This window comes from Alosa alosa, chromosome 1 (assembly GCF_017589495.1).
Source record: "Alosa alosa isolate M-15738 ecotype Scorff River chromosome 1, AALO_Geno_1.1, whole genome shotgun sequence".
Lineage (NCBI taxonomy): Eukaryota > Metazoa > Chordata > Actinopteri > Clupeiformes > Clupeidae > Alosa > Alosa alosa.
Genome location: NC_063189.1, coordinates 41,169,579 through 41,186,158, shown reverse-complemented (window position 1 = coordinate 41,186,158; position 16,580 = coordinate 41,169,579). Strand labels below are relative to the sequence as shown.

Genomic DNA, 16,580 nt, shown 5'->3' with positions numbered 1-16,580 from the left:
GAAGTGAACCTCATGTCAAATTCTGTTTACTTTTCTTTTTCTAGTAGTAAATATTTTTTCAGGGCCTATTCACATGTGATGTTAATGGAGCTGGACATTCCAGTTCACAGGGCTTTCATTGTGTGTAGGTATGACTGCTTCCTGAGAAGTGTGTTACATTCCATAGTGAAGAGGGTCGGTGCATTCCGTCCTTGTTCAAGATGACACTTCATGTTGCCAGGTTTGTGCATTCATGGTAGACAAAAGCACACTGCGTTGGCCGGGAATCGAACCCGGGTCAACTGCTTGGAAGGCAGCTATGCTCACCACTATACCACCAACGCTTACAAATACAATTGGTGGCTCACACCCCCTACGGTTTGTAAAACTCAGGAGGGCTGACAATCTTGTCTTCTACTTCATGTCCAGGCAGGTTTGTGGTACCTTTATAAGTAAGCAACTCCCTTAACCCTTAGAACCCTAAGCTGTTTTTAGGGCATTTTCACTACCTTTATTCAGAAGGATTTATTCTGGTCATATAGTGCCACACACACATATTATATATAGTTTTTTTTTCAGCAGAGTCTAGGCTATCCAGATCTGCCATCATTTCATGTATTAGTACTAGCATTGATTTTATTTTTAAATTATTCTATATTATTATTATTATATATATTTAAAGTATTATAAAATTTCTTATATTTCGACATGTATCTCACCACAGCAAGCTCATAGCTCTACATGCATTTCATGTTTGTGTAGGGCTGACTGTCCTGAATTGGGCAATATAATTGCCATGTTGGAGGGATACTCTGGGGCTGAGCAATTTACAGAAATATGTGGTGTGAGATTTAAGGAAATAAATGCCCTTTTTTATTTAGTGATGAAAAATGACTTTCCTGCGCTCCATATCTGTGACACAAACTGATCTGACCTGACTTGACCCGAGGTTGCGTGTTAGCCTGCGTACCTATGTGTATGCACTCATAATGATTCTCAACTTTTTACTGGATTGCCATGAACAAAGTAAAGGCAAAAAGGTGTTTCTTTGTTAAACAAATTGGGATGCAATGTGAGCCTTGAATTGGATGCCATGCAGGAATTTGCTAGGATCTCAAAACCGGATAATGAACATCTTTTGCCATAGAGAAACACACGATAGCGCTGGATTGTAAACATGCTTTGCCACAAAAACAGACAAAAACGTGGGGTAAGTCCAGCTATATGAAGTTATTATTTTACTGTCACTTCGTCTGTTTTATAACCCAGAAGGATGTACTTGGTTTTTAAAAAAAAAATTAAAATTTCATACTTTAACGTACAGACACGTGCGTGGTCTCGTTGGAAAGCCCCACTTCTCCTCTGTCACGCAATAAAGGTTTCATCTCGCTGCGATGAACAGTTGCGGAGCAATGTAACAGAGAAGAGAGGGTGTGTTTTTTGACGCACTTTGCGTCAATCGGGTTCTAAGGGTTAACACTGATAGGACAGAAATGTGAGTTAAACGGAAAGTAATATTAACAAATAGCCTCAGAACAGCAAACAACCTCCCACTACAGCCTCAGGCTGTAACTCTAAGCTCAGGGACGGATCATGGCTTGTGCCAAGTGTGCACGTGCACAGGGGCCCTCAGCCAATTGGGGCCCTCGGATTTAAAAAAAAAATGCCATGAATTTAGGCTAGATTATGCCCGGTGCTTCTGTCTGTTAATTTGCGGCACAACTGAATGGTGTTATGGAACCGCGGACCGAAAGAAAAATAAACTAAATGTTTTCCTGATCAATAAATACTTCTTAATTCATAAAATTCATAAAACATCCTTCTCCCTTTTCAGAAAACTCCTGAAGACCCAGCTCTTTAGAGAACATCTCCTCTCATAGCAACACTTACAACAAGTCTTACTGATCCTAGCACTCACCAGTCGTCTCAAACTGACAAGTAACTGTTAAAAACAGCACTCACTGATGCACTTATTCTTACTGTACTCTAATGTTTTTAAATTGTCCTAAAATTGTTGAGAACTGCTCTAAAACTTAAACTGTTTACTATGTTGTTAGTCGCTTTGGCTAAAAAGCGTCAGCCAAATGTAATGTAATGTAATGTAATGTAAAATATAGAGACATAACATTAGGTGGAAGTGGTAGGCTATGAGTGCTCATTCAATGTGTATGCGTGTTTGCGAAAGTGAAACTGACCCACTCGTGGGTAGGTGAATGAAGTGGATTCCTGCAATGTTCATGAAAACAGCATAGCGATTGGATAGCCTAATAAATCGCGACTTGTTGTAGGCCTAACAGTAGCTTATATCGTAGCAAATAGCCTATGGCGATACCGATGACAGATAGGCCTACACTTATTTCACTCGTCTCGCTGAAGTGAGCGCATAATGTGGGCTGTTGCACAAAGAAATTAATTAGGGAGATGATCTGCATCTCCATTTACCAAACGCTTTTTTTAAAACTAAACTAAATGCACTATTTAGCGATTTATATTTACTTGCCGAAAAGTTGATTCATCAGCAATAAGCTGTGCTAAAAGAAGCAAACCTTAGATCAAATTCTGTTGACTTAACCTCGAAGTGAATATTCTTTCAGGGCCTATTTACATGGGATGTTAACGGAGCTGGTCACCACAGTTCACAGGGGTTTCATTGTGTGTATGACTGCTTTCTGAGAAGTGTGCAACATTCCATAGTGAAGAAGGACCGTTCACTCCATCCTTGTTCAAGATGGCACTCTCAGGACAGGTTTGTGCATTCATGGAACACAAAAGCCTACTGCGTTGGCCAGGAATCGAACCCGGGTCAACTGCTTGCTTGGAAGGCAGCTATGCTCACTACTATACCACCAACGCTTTCAAACACATATGGCTCACACACGCAACTGTTTGTAAAACTTAGGAGGGCTGACTGAATCTCGTCTTCTACTTCATGTCCAGGAGGGTCTATGCATATGGACCTCCTAAGGACCAAGTAAGTAACTCTCTTAACACTGATAGGACATAGATGTGAGTTAAACGGAAAATATTTTTTACAAATGGCCACGGGCGTAGATTTGCGTGGGTTCCGAAGGACTTGTCCACACCAATATCAAATAATGACTGAAATGTCCCCACCAATATTCAGGTTGAAATGGAAAAAAACATCTCATGCGGTACACAAAGGGTTAAATAATTTCCCACTTCAGTACCGCCACCCAAAATACGTCTTTGAGACAGGTCTGTTTTTTGATTGGCTTAGCTCCCTGTAGCCTATGCTGTCGATTAGAAGTTTTGGGCACACTTGGCTGCAAAGATCTTAGCTCTACAATCTTTGTCAATTCGAGGATGTCAATTCGAGGATGTCGGGCAAGAAAAGAAAGGTGGAGGACATCAGAAGCTATTTCAAGAAACAAAGTGTAGGCCTAAGTCATAATATTATGCGCTAGTTCAAGGCATAGAAATGTCAGAAACCTCGTTTTTTGATACACATTTAGTTGACAGTGCTAGCCTATATGTATATAGCCTAAATGGACATTGAAATCAACCAAATAGTTCAGCTATATCGCGATAGCACATTTGTGTAGCCTACTATAACAGCAATGCTATGAATGTTTGCTGAAATGAATGAAAATGGCAAAAACACAAGGATGTCAGTGAAAACAAATGCATTTCTTTTGGCTTGACGTGGTGGAGATAAAACATTGTTTCCAACTGTTTTCTCACTCAATCGATGTTACTTTGTCAGATGACAGAAAAAGCAACCCAGCCTTTATCAGACAGCGGTGGTGTGGCAGGGTCACTCAACAGCAGCAGGTGAACTTGAATAAGGACATTGATTTTTTAGTGTTAGCTAGTTATAGGCTAGTGAATACTACCGGTCTTCTTCGAGATTCGAGTCGTGCTATATGTTTCTTGAATTTCCCCTTGGGGATCAATAAAGTATCTATCTATCTATTTATCTATATGTCATTGCTCATGACATCAATATTTTATTTATAAAGTGACAGAGGAACTCCGGCCAGGTTGTTGCATCAGTAGGTAATGCATCATACAAAGTTAAAGTCTGTCACAAATTCATACATTGTTTATTTATTTATTTATTTTTGGCGGGGGGGGGCTGGGTAGTGTCCCCACCAAAGCTCAGACCAAACCTACACCCTTGCAAATGGCATCAGAACAGCATACAAACAACCTCCCACCACAGCCTCAGACTGTAACACTAAACTACCTTCTCATTTCAAAATGTTTGATTCTTCTTCTCACTGCAACATGCTGTAATTATAAGTTATAAGTTAATTTACAGATAATGATATTCATTTACAGATAATTTCTCCCAATAGTGAAAAAACATATAAACTACAGGTTTTATTTGAATGGAAAAATAGCTTTCCAATAGCTATCATTTAATCTGGTGTAATGAAAATTGCTAAACTCAATGGAATGTAAGCAGGTGTTGCACATATTTAACAGCTACATGGATTTTAGTACCTTAGCACACTTATATTACAGAGGTAGCCTTTTAATTTGGACAATGTTTGGTCAAATTAAAATGTCAAAGAAGTCAAGATGATGACCTCCACTCCTGGTTGTGATTTCTGGTTATGAAGGTAAAGCTGACTTTCCTAAGTTCTGCAAAAGAACACTGAATTGCCCATAAGGCACAAGGCAAAAAAGGTATTCCATGGCCCGTACGGGGATCGAACCCGCGACCTTGGCGTTATTAGCACCACGCTCTAACCAACTGAGCTAACCGGCCACCGTACACAATAACGTCATCGTATATGTTATATGACAGCCAACATTGTACACAGCGTCTGTTACAAAATAATCATAAATATGTAGCCTACCATAATTATTAGGCTACCCGAAGGTCCTAGTGGACAGGGTGGAAGCGGAGCTGTAGTGCTAGTATCAAGGATAGGCCTACTTGCTACTAAACCAGAATGAGACGTTAGCTAAAGTTACTGACTACTCATCTCAAGACAACTTTTGTAAAAGATTGGTACATTTTGAAACCACATTTTTGTTATAGTCCTATACATTATTTTAACTTGAAATGTGTGTTTACAGTACGTTTTGCCCTTTTGAATATTTACCTACGAGTCTTTAACATAAGTTCCCTAGTGTTTTTCTCTGTTGCTATTTTCCACTTTGTACAGGACCTCGTGGCGCAACGGTAGCGCGTCTGACTCCAGATCAGAAGGTTGCGTGTTCAAATCACGTCGGGGTCAATTCTTTTCTATATCTCTTTATAATTAACAAACGTCAATGTATGCTAAGTCACCCTATTCAAATGTGTTGCCCCTGCAATTAAGAATGTGAGTTATGACACATAAAACGTTCAAGTTGTGCTGAATGCGTCTGCGTCTCACAATCCTCTTGCACCCCCTTGTGGCGTAAATGAAACAAAGTAACATTACCGGTATGTTCCATTAACAATGTCACATGTTTTCGAAGCTCATTCTGCGAGAACATGTCACATATTTAGCCTAACAAGAACCCGCGAGGAATACGACAATCTAATCAACTCGTGTTATGTTTACCCATTCATGACAAACAGACACTGATAGCTGAGCAATGTTATCTGAAGAGAAATATGCATGTGAACAATTTGTCCCCTATTTCCATTTATATTGCTCTTCTAACGTTACAGCATTGCACCCGTTCAAAAACACGCCGCTCTTGCTGTTCTCAAAAGGCGGGCTCGTCCGGGATTTGAACCCGGGACCTCTCGCACCCTAAGCGAGAATCATACCCCTAGACCAACGAGCCACCATGCAGTGGAAAGCCGGACAACAGCGTCTAAATTCAAAAGTTACTGTTACTGTGTGACATTCATTGAATGGTGCGTTTATGGTACTGCAAAGACGTGACATTTCAAATGTTAATTTCTTGTAACGTTACACAGCATCAGCTGTAAAAAATATCTTCAAAGGACAAGGGGTTCTGAATTTCCAACAAATAACCACACATTTTTGAGCAAAAACAGCACATGGCTACTCGTCACACACTGTATGTTGTCACAGCACACGCTAACAATTTTGCCAACGTGAATAGCTATGTCATAGACTTCTATACAGTCTATGGCATATGTAGCTAACTTATCCGAGCATAATTTGGTAGATCAATTCTACATTCTTTTGTCTCTTTTTTCCATTGAATTCTGGCACACACAAAAAGTACACTGCCACAATAAAAACAAATGAAAATCCAATTATTTCACCTCACTATCGGAACGTCTACGGGCATTAGACATTCTCTGATATTACCAATCGGCATGTATGCCCAACGTGTATGTGTCACTTAATATGTATTTCTATACAAACCAAGACGGCGGACTCCTAAAGAAAGGCAACCACCCACAACATAGGTGTATCTTAATTAGCTATGTACCAAAAATGTAGCCTAGAAATCTAGACGCACCCTAGCGGCGGCAAATTAATTTGCTCAGCCTGTACATTATACATTTGAACATATAAATTTCAATGATATAGGATGGCCCGCCAGGCTACCAAAAATGACATTTTACAGTGACTCGAAGAGCTGTAAACAGTGTTGTAAGGCTGCGTGTACACAACCACTTGGAGCTCCATGGAATTTTAATTTCATGACGAGAATTCTCGGTCTAACCGTTCATGTGCCGTAAATAGGCGACCCATCAGGCCAGCACTATACTGTAAAAACTCCGAGCGTGGTAAACAAAATCGGATATTTCAGGCAGTAAATGCTCCCGTTAAGAACCAAACCGGATTTTGTTCAAATCTACACACCTATTGGCTACTGAAAAATGTAAGGTTCATTGAGGAAATGTCATTTTGAAGTGTTAAAAAACATCATTGTTTTAGAGTTTCTGAACAAAAGTGGTGATAGTTGGGGGTGTTACGATGATAGAAGAAGAAGAAGAAGAAGAAGGTGTTACGATATGTAGCAAAATTTACATTTTACCGTGAGTCGAAGAGCTGTAAACAATGTAGTAACGTTAAGGATGCGTGTACAAATTCGCTTGGAGCACCAGTGGAATTTTGATTTGCCGACGACAATTCTCGGTCTAACCGTTCATGTACCTGAGAAAGGTTGGGAATAAGCACCCACCAGCCCAGCACTTAACTCCGAGCGTGGTGAACAAAATCGGATATTTCAGGCAGTAAAAGCCCCGGTAAATTTTGTGGTTGGTAATTAGCACGTTTACCTGTGGTGGGTGTTCATCAGTCCAACATCAGTCCAACATCAGTCGCTTGTGACTCCCTTGCTGCCCCATCTAAAAAGCCAAAACCTGTGTTCAGCTAGATCAACAACCCTTTGTCTGTAACAAATAAATATCTAAAGGATTGTTCATTTACCCAGTATAAAACTCTGAAGATAAAAAAAATCTGAATACAAAATGTTTTGACACAGTAAGGCAGTTTAGCTAACATTATGGCTACCTGTTGGCTCACGATAGCTTCTCTGCACAGCAAACTTAAGGTGGGTTTATGAACACAAGAATGTGTGAAGAAAAAACAGACAATTTACTAGTTATATGACTGAAATCTTTCAATTTAGGTCAATTCCTTTACAATACAGCAGCGAGTTCGTTTTCTTCTGGAAAGCTTTGTCACAGAAGACTTTCTAACGCGATCATGCACACACATGGCTCTCTCTTTCCGCCAGGCGTCAGCTAGCTACAAAATGACGTAGGCCAGTTAACTCTCAGGCTACAGGAGCCGAAAACCAGACTTCCACTAAAAGGAGAAATGTTTAATGTTTGTTGAAGTTGGTCTCATACTCATACGGATTCTCCCGTTTTGTACTCGATTGTATGTAGGCTATGCCACTACTTTGAACTGTTCTTTTTTCCCTTTTATTGTTATTGTTGTGAGTAGCATCTCCAAGATTCATAACCATTAAATGGAACTAGAAAATGTAATTTCGAGGAAATTACCAGTGCATGAAAATATTAACATACTGTATATTAACATAAAATGCCAAACAAACTTTTATTTGGAAACAGTTGGCAGGAGTCATAGTTGATAACAACTGAAAGTTGAAATGGCTGAACAGTTAAATAGTTGAGTAGTTTAAATAGTTAAATTATTTAATAGTAAATTATTGTAGTGAGGACATTTATTTTGAAACAGTTGTGGGCAGAGGAAATAGTAGTCTTAAGAGAGCCAGATTGTATGCTTAAAGCCTGAGACAGAGTATATAGTTTAAAAGTTGAATGTAGATAGTGTAATGGATGTTAATAGACAGAAAGTTGAATGGATGTTGCTGGATAGTTTAATGGATGGATGAATTAATGGTTTGAAGAGGATGAATGGATAGAAAGTTGGATGGAATGTGCCTTATATCCTTGTAGAATGGAGAGACACAGAGAAAGTTGGCCTAGCAGAAAGCAGTTGATACAGGTGCAATCAGTTTAACTGGCCCTGTGATGGGTCCTAGTTGAGCAGCTGGAAGTTGATACAGGTGCAAATCAAGTTAATTAGTCCATTGTGATGTCATAGTGCTAATGCAAAGTCTATGGGGAAAAATAAGCTTGTTTTTTGTTAATATCTCAAAAAGTATAAAGTTTACAAAAGTGAAAAATACATTCCTCAAGTGTCCTTTTCAAGACCTACGTTACAAAGTTTGAACGAAGTTTCTACGTTAAACGGTTGAAGCTGAATTAGACACAGAAATTTGGTGGGAAGAATAAGAAGAAGACTTCGGATAACAGATCAGTGCATTTTCATAAACTGTAATAATGATCAACAAAGCGTGCTCTGTGTCTATCTTCGCTTTATGTCATGTAGGCCTACATTACTCCCTCATGCTATTTGTTATATGGGGTATTGTTATATTTGGAAAATAATCTATTCAGTCAGTCATTTTGCACTGAGATGCAAAGCTGACACTTGGAGCAACAGTTGCCTTGCTGGCCTGGTAGCTGGGGCTGGTTTTGTGAGTACTGCTGTGGTTGGTGTAGCTGGGCCGGTAGGTGATGTTAGACCTCCTGATCGGGCACCGCCACGGATCCTGGTGGGAACCTATTCGGCTGCTCTTAGAGAAGGCAGACTTCACTATGCAAAGAAAGTGAAGGAACAGAAAAAGACTAATTCAGGTAACATATAACAGGACAACATTTGAATGAACATCTTTGCCAAACTTTCACAAACATACACAGAGACAGATCAAGAGAAATGGAGGTCCACACACATTATTTATATTATCCATCCTACAGTAACGGAAGTGTGGGGTGCGTTATAGGAAAGCAACATTTGAATGCAATAGTAGTATATAATCCTCCCTCCTTAACTGCTGATTCTCACCAGATCTGTCTACATTGCAGGGGTAGCGACAGAAGCTACTAACTAGCACCCATGGGGCTTCCTCGCTAGTGCTCCTGCCTCCCAGTCTGCAAGTTGGTAGGTTTGAGTCTGGGCAGGTGTAGGCAAAGATTCTAGAACAGAGCTCTGTTCTAGAATCTTTGGGTGTAGGGCTGAGCTGTAATGCAGGTTACAAACACACATCACAAAAGGACACAATCCAGACACTTACATGGAATCCGCTTGAAGACATGATCCCAGAGGAACTTCTCAAAGCGGTCGGCATAAAAGCCTGGTCGATGCACTGACACAGTATCCTTAAGACATGGGCAGGGCATTTCATTGTGATTGAAGTGGTTTAAAAAGCTTACATTTACATAATGAATAACTGGAATTAAATGTATTTGATTTTCTTACAGCATCCTGAAATATTGCTTTCCAAGAATGCTCCAACTTCTTCACAAACCTATAGGGAAATATGGTTTTCCCATTCATGACAACCAGTAGGCCTATCACCAATAAAATGTCACAAATAAAATGTCTATCAATTAAGATTAAATGTCAGCACAATCAATAGAAGAGAGGCACCTGTAGGATTGCAGGATATCAATGATACCAGCAAAGACAAACATCTTCTCACCCTTGCATGTAGTCACTGGGATGACTCCAATGCTGCAACCTCACAAAGATCCACAAAAAAAGACACACAAAAGACACACATAGACACACACATTGTGTGTGTGTGAGAGAGAGAGAGAAAAGGAAAAAGAGAGGGGGCGGGGCAGAGAGAAAGAGAGAGAAACTGTGTTATTATGACAGGTCTGTTTGATGAAATGTGCAAGCATAAACTGTAACGTCAATGTCAAATAAGTCTAGGTAAGTAATACTGTACAAGTACAAGTACAGTAATATCTGAAAAAAGTCTGACAATGCTCCAGCAATTTGTTCCACAAATCCACACCTGTGATCAGACACGAGTGGAGAGGACTCCTCCTTCCCCTGCTGTATTTTGTGGACCGCCACCAGCAGGCTGTAGTCCATGATTCTAAAGCTGTGCAGAAGCTGATAGGAAGAATTGCATTGTGTAAATAACAAGATAAATATCATGCCATGTCAAATCCATAACTTAAACCCCTGCCTTTTGCATATATTCTGGCATACATTAGGCCTACACCTATATATGACTTCCAGGGCTCCTAAAGCACCTTTAACTCACCAGACAGTCCTCGTGGATGGTGCTCCTGAGGACATCATAATGGCCAGCCTCCACCAGCAGTCCATCGGGTAAGTCCCTCATGAAGTCCAGGTCCTTGTAAGTGGGAACAGGCCTGGCGCACTCGTCCCGTGATGCCTGCCGTCTGTAGGTGGAGCCCTTGAGATCATACTTGAGGTGAATTGGCACAGTGGTAGGCAGGAGGTTGTTCATCACCACGATGTGTATATTCTTACCGCCAATATGCACACAATAGAGGCCGTAGAACTTGGGCAGTAGGGTGTGCCTGTTGCGCAGCAGGGTCTAGAAGGTTAAGATGATAGATAATGTGTGAATCTCCTTGAAGATACATACATAAAAAAAAAAATACTTCTGTGTATCATGTGTATGTAGCAAATAACAACTGGACTTCATATTGTTGCTTTTTTTTTTTTTTTACAAGAACCAGTGCAGAGCAGCATTATTGCATAGGCCAGGGACAAAACCTCTGATGTGTAGAATTTGTTGACATGGAAATTAATAAATCAAAATACAAACACAAAAACACTACACCCTATATACTACACCCTCTCTCACATTGTAGTATCCAGGCAACATTCTCTGCAGAAACTCCTTCTCTTTGTACTGCACTGTTTTAATGATGAATTTGTCATCAGAGGACAGGTAGAACAACGAGCCACTTGCTCCAGAGTTTGATAGCTCTATCAGTGCTTTGCAACATAGAGAATCCTGGAAATGAGTGAACATAAAGACAAAGCTACAGTAAGGATTAATGCAACAAAGATGTTTAAAAGCACAATACAAAGATCTCTTTAACAAAATGTATGCAATTGAAATACTATTACTAACAGCCACACCAGCCATCAGCCCAAAAGACATCACTTTCCAAATTCATAATAAAAGTCCTATAAAAGCAAAAAGAAAAAAAAACTGAAAAGACTGAAATAGACAAAAATAAATGATCGACAAAGAGGACTAGTGGTTACCTTGTAATCAGAATGAATACCAAATTTCTCTCTGAAATAGCAAAAAGCAAAAGGTGCGTAGATTGTAAAATTGAAGTCTTTATAGTGGTGAGGTGGAGTCCATTTACTGCCTTTTCTGAAAAGCAAAGAAAGCACTCTTTCACTCTCCCTTTCTGACAACATCACACACAAACATACCCCCCAAGAAAAAAAAAAAAAAAAAAAAAAACACACACACACACACACACACACACAGAGAAATGCAAAAACTGAACATCTAGGATAGCACAAACCTAGGAAAAAATATGCTTTCCACCATCTCAAAGTCCTGGACAAGCACCTCTCTCTGATTCATATGACTTGCTGCCTGCACTGTGTAGGCAATGCCCAGGTGGATAGCGCCCTCAAGGGCAGAGGCTGTGGTCTGAGGGAAAAGTTCAGCTATTTCATAAATAATGAGATGGGTGGTTAGACAGAGTGTATCCTTGATGGCAGATCAAAACCAAACCTTTTTATAGGTGGTCTCTCCTGTTACATCAATGCCTCTGTGGCCAATAATTTTCTTGATTGGTGCAGGACTAGACAATCCCAGTGTCTGGGAGACAAAAAATAAAGATATTTAATGTATTTCCATATAGGCTATAGGCCTATTGATAGGGTGGACATAAATGAGTTTGCAGCAAACATGTTGTGATTACAGCATCTTACATCATGGAATGCTTCCCACTGGCTTTTAACCTCATCCTGGAGTTTTTTATTTTCACTGTGAAGCGTATCAATCTCACCATACAGTTCCTCCAGTTTCGACCAAAGTTTAGTGTTCTCTATTTGGAGAGCAGCAAGCACTAAAGTAATTTTGTCAAGTCTGTCTTTATCATTTTGTGTCTCTTCATCAGAGGATAAACACTTTTTGTCAGAGATGGGACTGGAGTTTCTGGACTGACTGGCGAAATGTACATTCTGCACAGTCTGGGCGCTGCACTGGATGTCTTCAAAATCTTTCAGTAACTCTTCTGACAACGATGCATCTGGAATGTTCACGGTTGACCATATATCATCCATTACCTGTGGAAGCGGGGAAAATATTCAGGGAACAAGCTAACCACTATTTCTGTTCTTCTGTAAAGATTAAAATAGCTGATACTATCATTGTAATGGCTCATTATTACACACCACTACAGCGTAGCTCTGGGTCTGAAAAACACTGAAGACCTCATATCAACCAGTAGATGGCAGTGTCATGCTGTGCATGCTATTCTTGTAGCGCACCTCACTTTACCTTACCGCTCTCCCCTTCTGTCACCATTTAGTTGAGCTGAGATCTATCCAGTATTGTTTATACCTCCTTTGGACAGACGTGGTACGTTGAAAAACGTTGAAATTGTTCAACTGTGAACTGAATTGCTTGTTGGCTGACCATTTCTATGAGGCACGTGCACGTTGCGACGTTCCAGAGGCAGATGGTAACCAATTTTATCATGAGACCTTTTCTCATTTTTAAGATACCTTTATTGCGTGTTCAGAAGTTACCGTGACGTCATTCTCAACAGAGAAAGTCAATCCTACAGCATAATTGCTATGCATATTGTCACAAGTTTATTAAGCTAAACATTAGGAGACTACCTATCAAGTACATTTGTTTTTATCTTGTATTAAAGTTTGTTTCAAAAACAGACCACAAGTTATGAACTAATGAATAAACTACTGTTTGCCTGTTTGCCTGTTCTGCTGTGTAACCAAACAGTCAGTTAGCTATGTGCATAGCCGAGGTCTATATGCTTCTGCTTTTCGATCCACATGGCCTAGTCTATACTATTCAGTAGTAATGTACATTTTGGGTCATAAACCACCTATCATTACATGCAGCTAAGCATTTTATTACATAACTGCAGCTTATTCTACAGGCAATCATCATGAATAAGATATCTTTTTTCAGATTCGTGCCAGGTCTGACCATCCCATGTTAAACTCACTCCTAGAGTCATTCGAGGTATTCATGTTAAAATTAGGCATTTTCTCCTGACATATTCCTGAATGTCCCACCAACACAACACAGCAGCTCTTTACAGGACATAAATGTATTCCTCTGTGCTCCCGCTGTGGCCCATGTCTTCCAGTTGTACAGAGTGCCTCCGAGAGAACTTCCTCTGCCACTGGCAGTGTCCATGGGGCTGTGGCTCTGCCATGTTGGGGCCCAGCGGCATATCCACGCTGCACCCAGAAAATTTGGCACGGTTAACGGGCAGCGGAGGCAGGAAACTGCCCACACGTGTCTGTGGCCTCACTCCACAATTATGCCCCGGTAGCGGTTTCTTACCAGAAGGAAGTTCATTTGAGTTCATTTGAACACCGTCAGAAACTAACACTGATAAGCTTTCAGAGCTGGCAGAGGAGAGAGGTCTGGGTTCTGCGTGCAGACCAAGCTGGTTCTGAAGGTAAGAGTCTGATCTGGAGTAGTTTAACGTCAACGGTGGCAACTGGAGCAGGGGAGGCGGGGCCAGTGAGGGCAGAGTGTTGCGGCGGCCACAACGCACCTGTGGTCCTGGCCTGACTGAAAGTTTCTCCGTGCTCCCCCTCATAGATATCCTCCCAGTGTCAGGTTTACCATGAGGTGTCTGAGAAGAATGTAAGTCTGACTGACTACAGACAGTAGTGAGGCTCATCTGTTGCAGTGAAGATGCTATATCAGTGGAGAGCATGGAGTCTTTAGTGTCTTCCTCCTCTTCTTCCTGCATGCCCTTCTTCCTTAGGCCCTCCTCGTAGGCACGTTTTAGGTGTGCCAGGTTGTGGACGGCCAACCAGGGTTCTGACCGCAGGCGCTGGTGCTTGGCAATCTCCCCTGTCGCACCAGGGGAGCTGGCAGCTCCTCGACTGCCCCTTTTGTTCTCCACCGCCCGAAAATTAAATATGTTCCCGCCGTCCGCCTCGGAGCCAGGAGAGCCGGTCTTCAGCTCAATGTCCGAGGGCGACATGCAGGACACCGGCGAGGAGTCCGGTGACGGGGGCACATTCAGGTAGCGGCGGGTCACAGCACCCCCACCTGGGCTCAGGTCGGTGGCAATGATGATGATGTCACGGCCCTTGGCCCGACACGCGTCCAGTAGCACCCGCAGTGTCTCCTGTTGCTGTGAGTTGATGGTGTAGACGAGCGCTGAGGCCCCCGAGTAGTCCTCCATGCTCGGGTCAGCCCCTGCCACGATGAGGGTGGAGGCAACCTCCACCCCTGCCCGCTCAATGCAGGCGTACATGAGGGCAGTGCGGCCGGTTTTGTCCTGCACATTGGGCTCGGCTCCGTGCTTCAGCAGAAAACGCACAAGTTTCAGCATGACGCTGCAGCCACTCTGGTCCCCCCGCATGGCCTTGCACGCCACCAGAAGCGGGGTTTCGCCGCGCTGATTGCTCTCGTTCACTTGAGCGCCACCCTCCAGCAGAAGCCTTACCAGGCGGAGTTTGCCCTGCTGGGCTGCCGTGATCAGCGGACTGCCGTCCGACAGGTATTCCTGAGGCTCTGCCATCACTGGGTCTGGAAGAGCGTTTGCTGGCTTTGGAAGTTATATGTTCTGGTCGACAGACAAGTCCGGCCTTGGATTATCCAACTGGTATCTTAATGTGCATGTCTCACCTTCACAGCCTGTATATGAGAATATAAAAATGTGTCATTATACATGTACTCATCATACAGTTTGGAAAGACCATGTCAAATGTTTCCTGACAAAATAGTTTGTTTTGATGTAAAAAAAAGACTAGTTTTGGCTTCATTCCATGATTTCAAACCGAACTGAAACCAAGGGTTGCAGAGGGTGAAATAGTGTAGGCAGCAGAGAGTACTGGAATTTAGTTTCAAGCTTGAAAATGCCAGTTGTGGTTCTAACACAAAGGAGCTATGAGGGCTATAGTGAGCAGCTTTGAAAAGCTTTCATCTCTTCAGGACATCGGTTCCAGTTGAAAGGGACTCGAGGTGGGGGTGGGGGTCTCTCATCTCCATGCTCTGGCCTCACTGGTGTTTACTGAAGTAACCTCCATGACAGTTATTAGCATTAACACAGTTTCTCTCTCAAATGTAAGGCTTTGTTCAAAGGGTTTTTATTCAATTGTGCCTTTCAATACATTTGAATGGCACTTTTCTCTTACTTCTTTTAGATTGGACAACCTAGTAAACCCTCACAAATTCTCTTGCAAATTCTTTCACACACTTGTATACATTTTGTTACACTTTAACACTTATAACTTCACATGAACATTACATTACATTATAGTGAAATCAAAATCTTTCTTCAAGAAGTGAATTTGTTGTCTAAATATAAATCTGCACAGACATGCTACATTGTATTGAAGCATGAGGAAAAAATATTTTGTCTCTTAATTTGTATAGCTAAATAATCTGTCAGAAAAAAGATTTATTTCAATAGTTTGTGGCTACAATTGCAGCATGTTTTTACTTTGATGTAATGAAAAGAAACGGTCATTTATAGCACTTACCATATTAGAGGTCCTGATAAGTAGCATTTTGAGTCACAATCTCATTCCACCGATGGACTGATATTGTTCAAAAGAGAGGCTTAAAAGGCACCCTGGGACACTGGCAACAAGTCTGGTATGCCTCCGGAGGTCATGAGAAGGAGATACAATACCACACTCACAATCTGAGAGAGCTCTTGAGCAGTGCAGGGGCTAATGTTGTTCAAAAAATGAGTTAGGTAGAGCAGGAACCCTCCGTGTTTCTGCAGTGGGGGCCAATGAGGGTGGGAGGGTGGGGCTGTGGAGGAGTAGAATTAATGGGTTCAGATTGAACTTAATGTAAATGCATAACTCAAATCCTCTTAAATCTTTGAATTGAAATGCTATTTAGTGTCTCTTTCGTTCAGTATTTGCATAATTTTCTAAGGCTGCATAGCATAATATATTTTTTTTATTATGATATTTTTTTTTTTACTGAACGCTAATATTATAGTAGTGAAATAGTCCAACAAAACTGTGAGGGCCCCCAAAAAGGCATACGTTTTCAAATGGCATTAAAATAAGTTGGATTGTGTATCTGCATTTGACACTTACTTTTGTGAATCAATAACAAAGGCTAAGTGCTACATCCAAATGTTTGTGACTCAGTAACATAAATGCTACATCCAAAATAACATGCTAATATGTGCACTTTTGCAC

General features: G+C 41.3%; 2 protein-coding genes and 4 non-coding genes across 14 annotated transcripts; 1 reads left to right on the top strand and 5 right to left on the bottom strand.

Moving 5' to 3' along the window:
- Positions 1-251: 251 nt before the first annotated feature.
- On the bottom strand, positions 252-323 carry trnag-ucc. The gene has a single exon. It is a non-coding gene; the product is annotated as a tRNA-Gly (tRNA).
- Positions 324-4,640: 4,317 nt separating this feature from the next.
- Positions 4,641-4,714, bottom strand: trnai-aau. The gene has a single exon. It is a non-coding gene; the product is annotated as a tRNA-Ile (tRNA).
- A 403-nt stretch (positions 4,715-5,117) lies between these two features.
- Positions 5,118-5,189, top strand: trnaw-cca. Its single transcript has one exon. It is a non-coding gene; the product is annotated as a tRNA-Trp (tRNA).
- Positions 5,190-5,658: 469 nt separating this feature from the next.
- Positions 5,659-5,730, bottom strand: trnap-agg. The gene has a single exon. It is a non-coding gene; the product is annotated as a tRNA-Pro (tRNA).
- A 2,875-nt stretch (positions 5,731-8,605) lies between these two features.
- LOC125293878 (phosphatidylinositol 4-phosphate 5-kinase type-1 alpha-like) lies at positions 8,606-12,878 on the bottom strand. Of its 9 annotated transcripts, none has more exons than XM_048242101.1 (12): positions 12,693-12,878; positions 12,132-12,488; positions 11,932-12,018; positions 11,717-11,847; positions 11,445-11,559; positions 11,035-11,187; positions 10,462-10,761; positions 10,207-10,307; positions 9,834-9,917; positions 9,663-9,711; positions 9,478-9,562; positions 8,606-8,999 (listed from the first exon to the last, which is right to left on the bottom strand). In XM_048242101.1, exons 2-12 carry the CDS (start codon positions 12,483-12,485, stop codon positions 8,797-8,799), a joined length of 1,662 nt encoding a protein of 553 aa, XP_048098058.1. In that variant the 5' UTR covers positions 12,486-12,488; positions 12,693-12,878; the 3' UTR covers positions 8,606-8,796. The 9 variants fall into 9 exon arrangements, with proteins under 9 accessions (XP_048098058.1, XP_048098083.1, XP_048098042.1 ...); XM_048242126.1 differs by having other exon boundaries at positions 9,886-9,924; positions 12,703-12,878; XM_048242085.1 differs by having other exon boundaries at positions 12,703-12,878.
- A 608-nt stretch (positions 12,879-13,486) lies between these two features.
- On the bottom strand, positions 13,487-15,982 carry LOC125301853 (ankyrin repeat domain-containing protein 34B). The gene is made up of 2 exons (XM_048254700.1): positions 15,903-15,982; positions 13,487-15,054 (listed from the first exon to the last, which is right to left on the bottom strand). Exon 2 carries the CDS (start codon positions 14,936-14,938, stop codon positions 13,487-13,489), a length of 1,452 nt encoding a protein of 483 aa, XP_048110657.1. The 5' UTR covers positions 14,939-15,054; positions 15,903-15,982.
- Between the last annotated feature and the right edge of the window lie 598 nt (positions 15,983-16,580).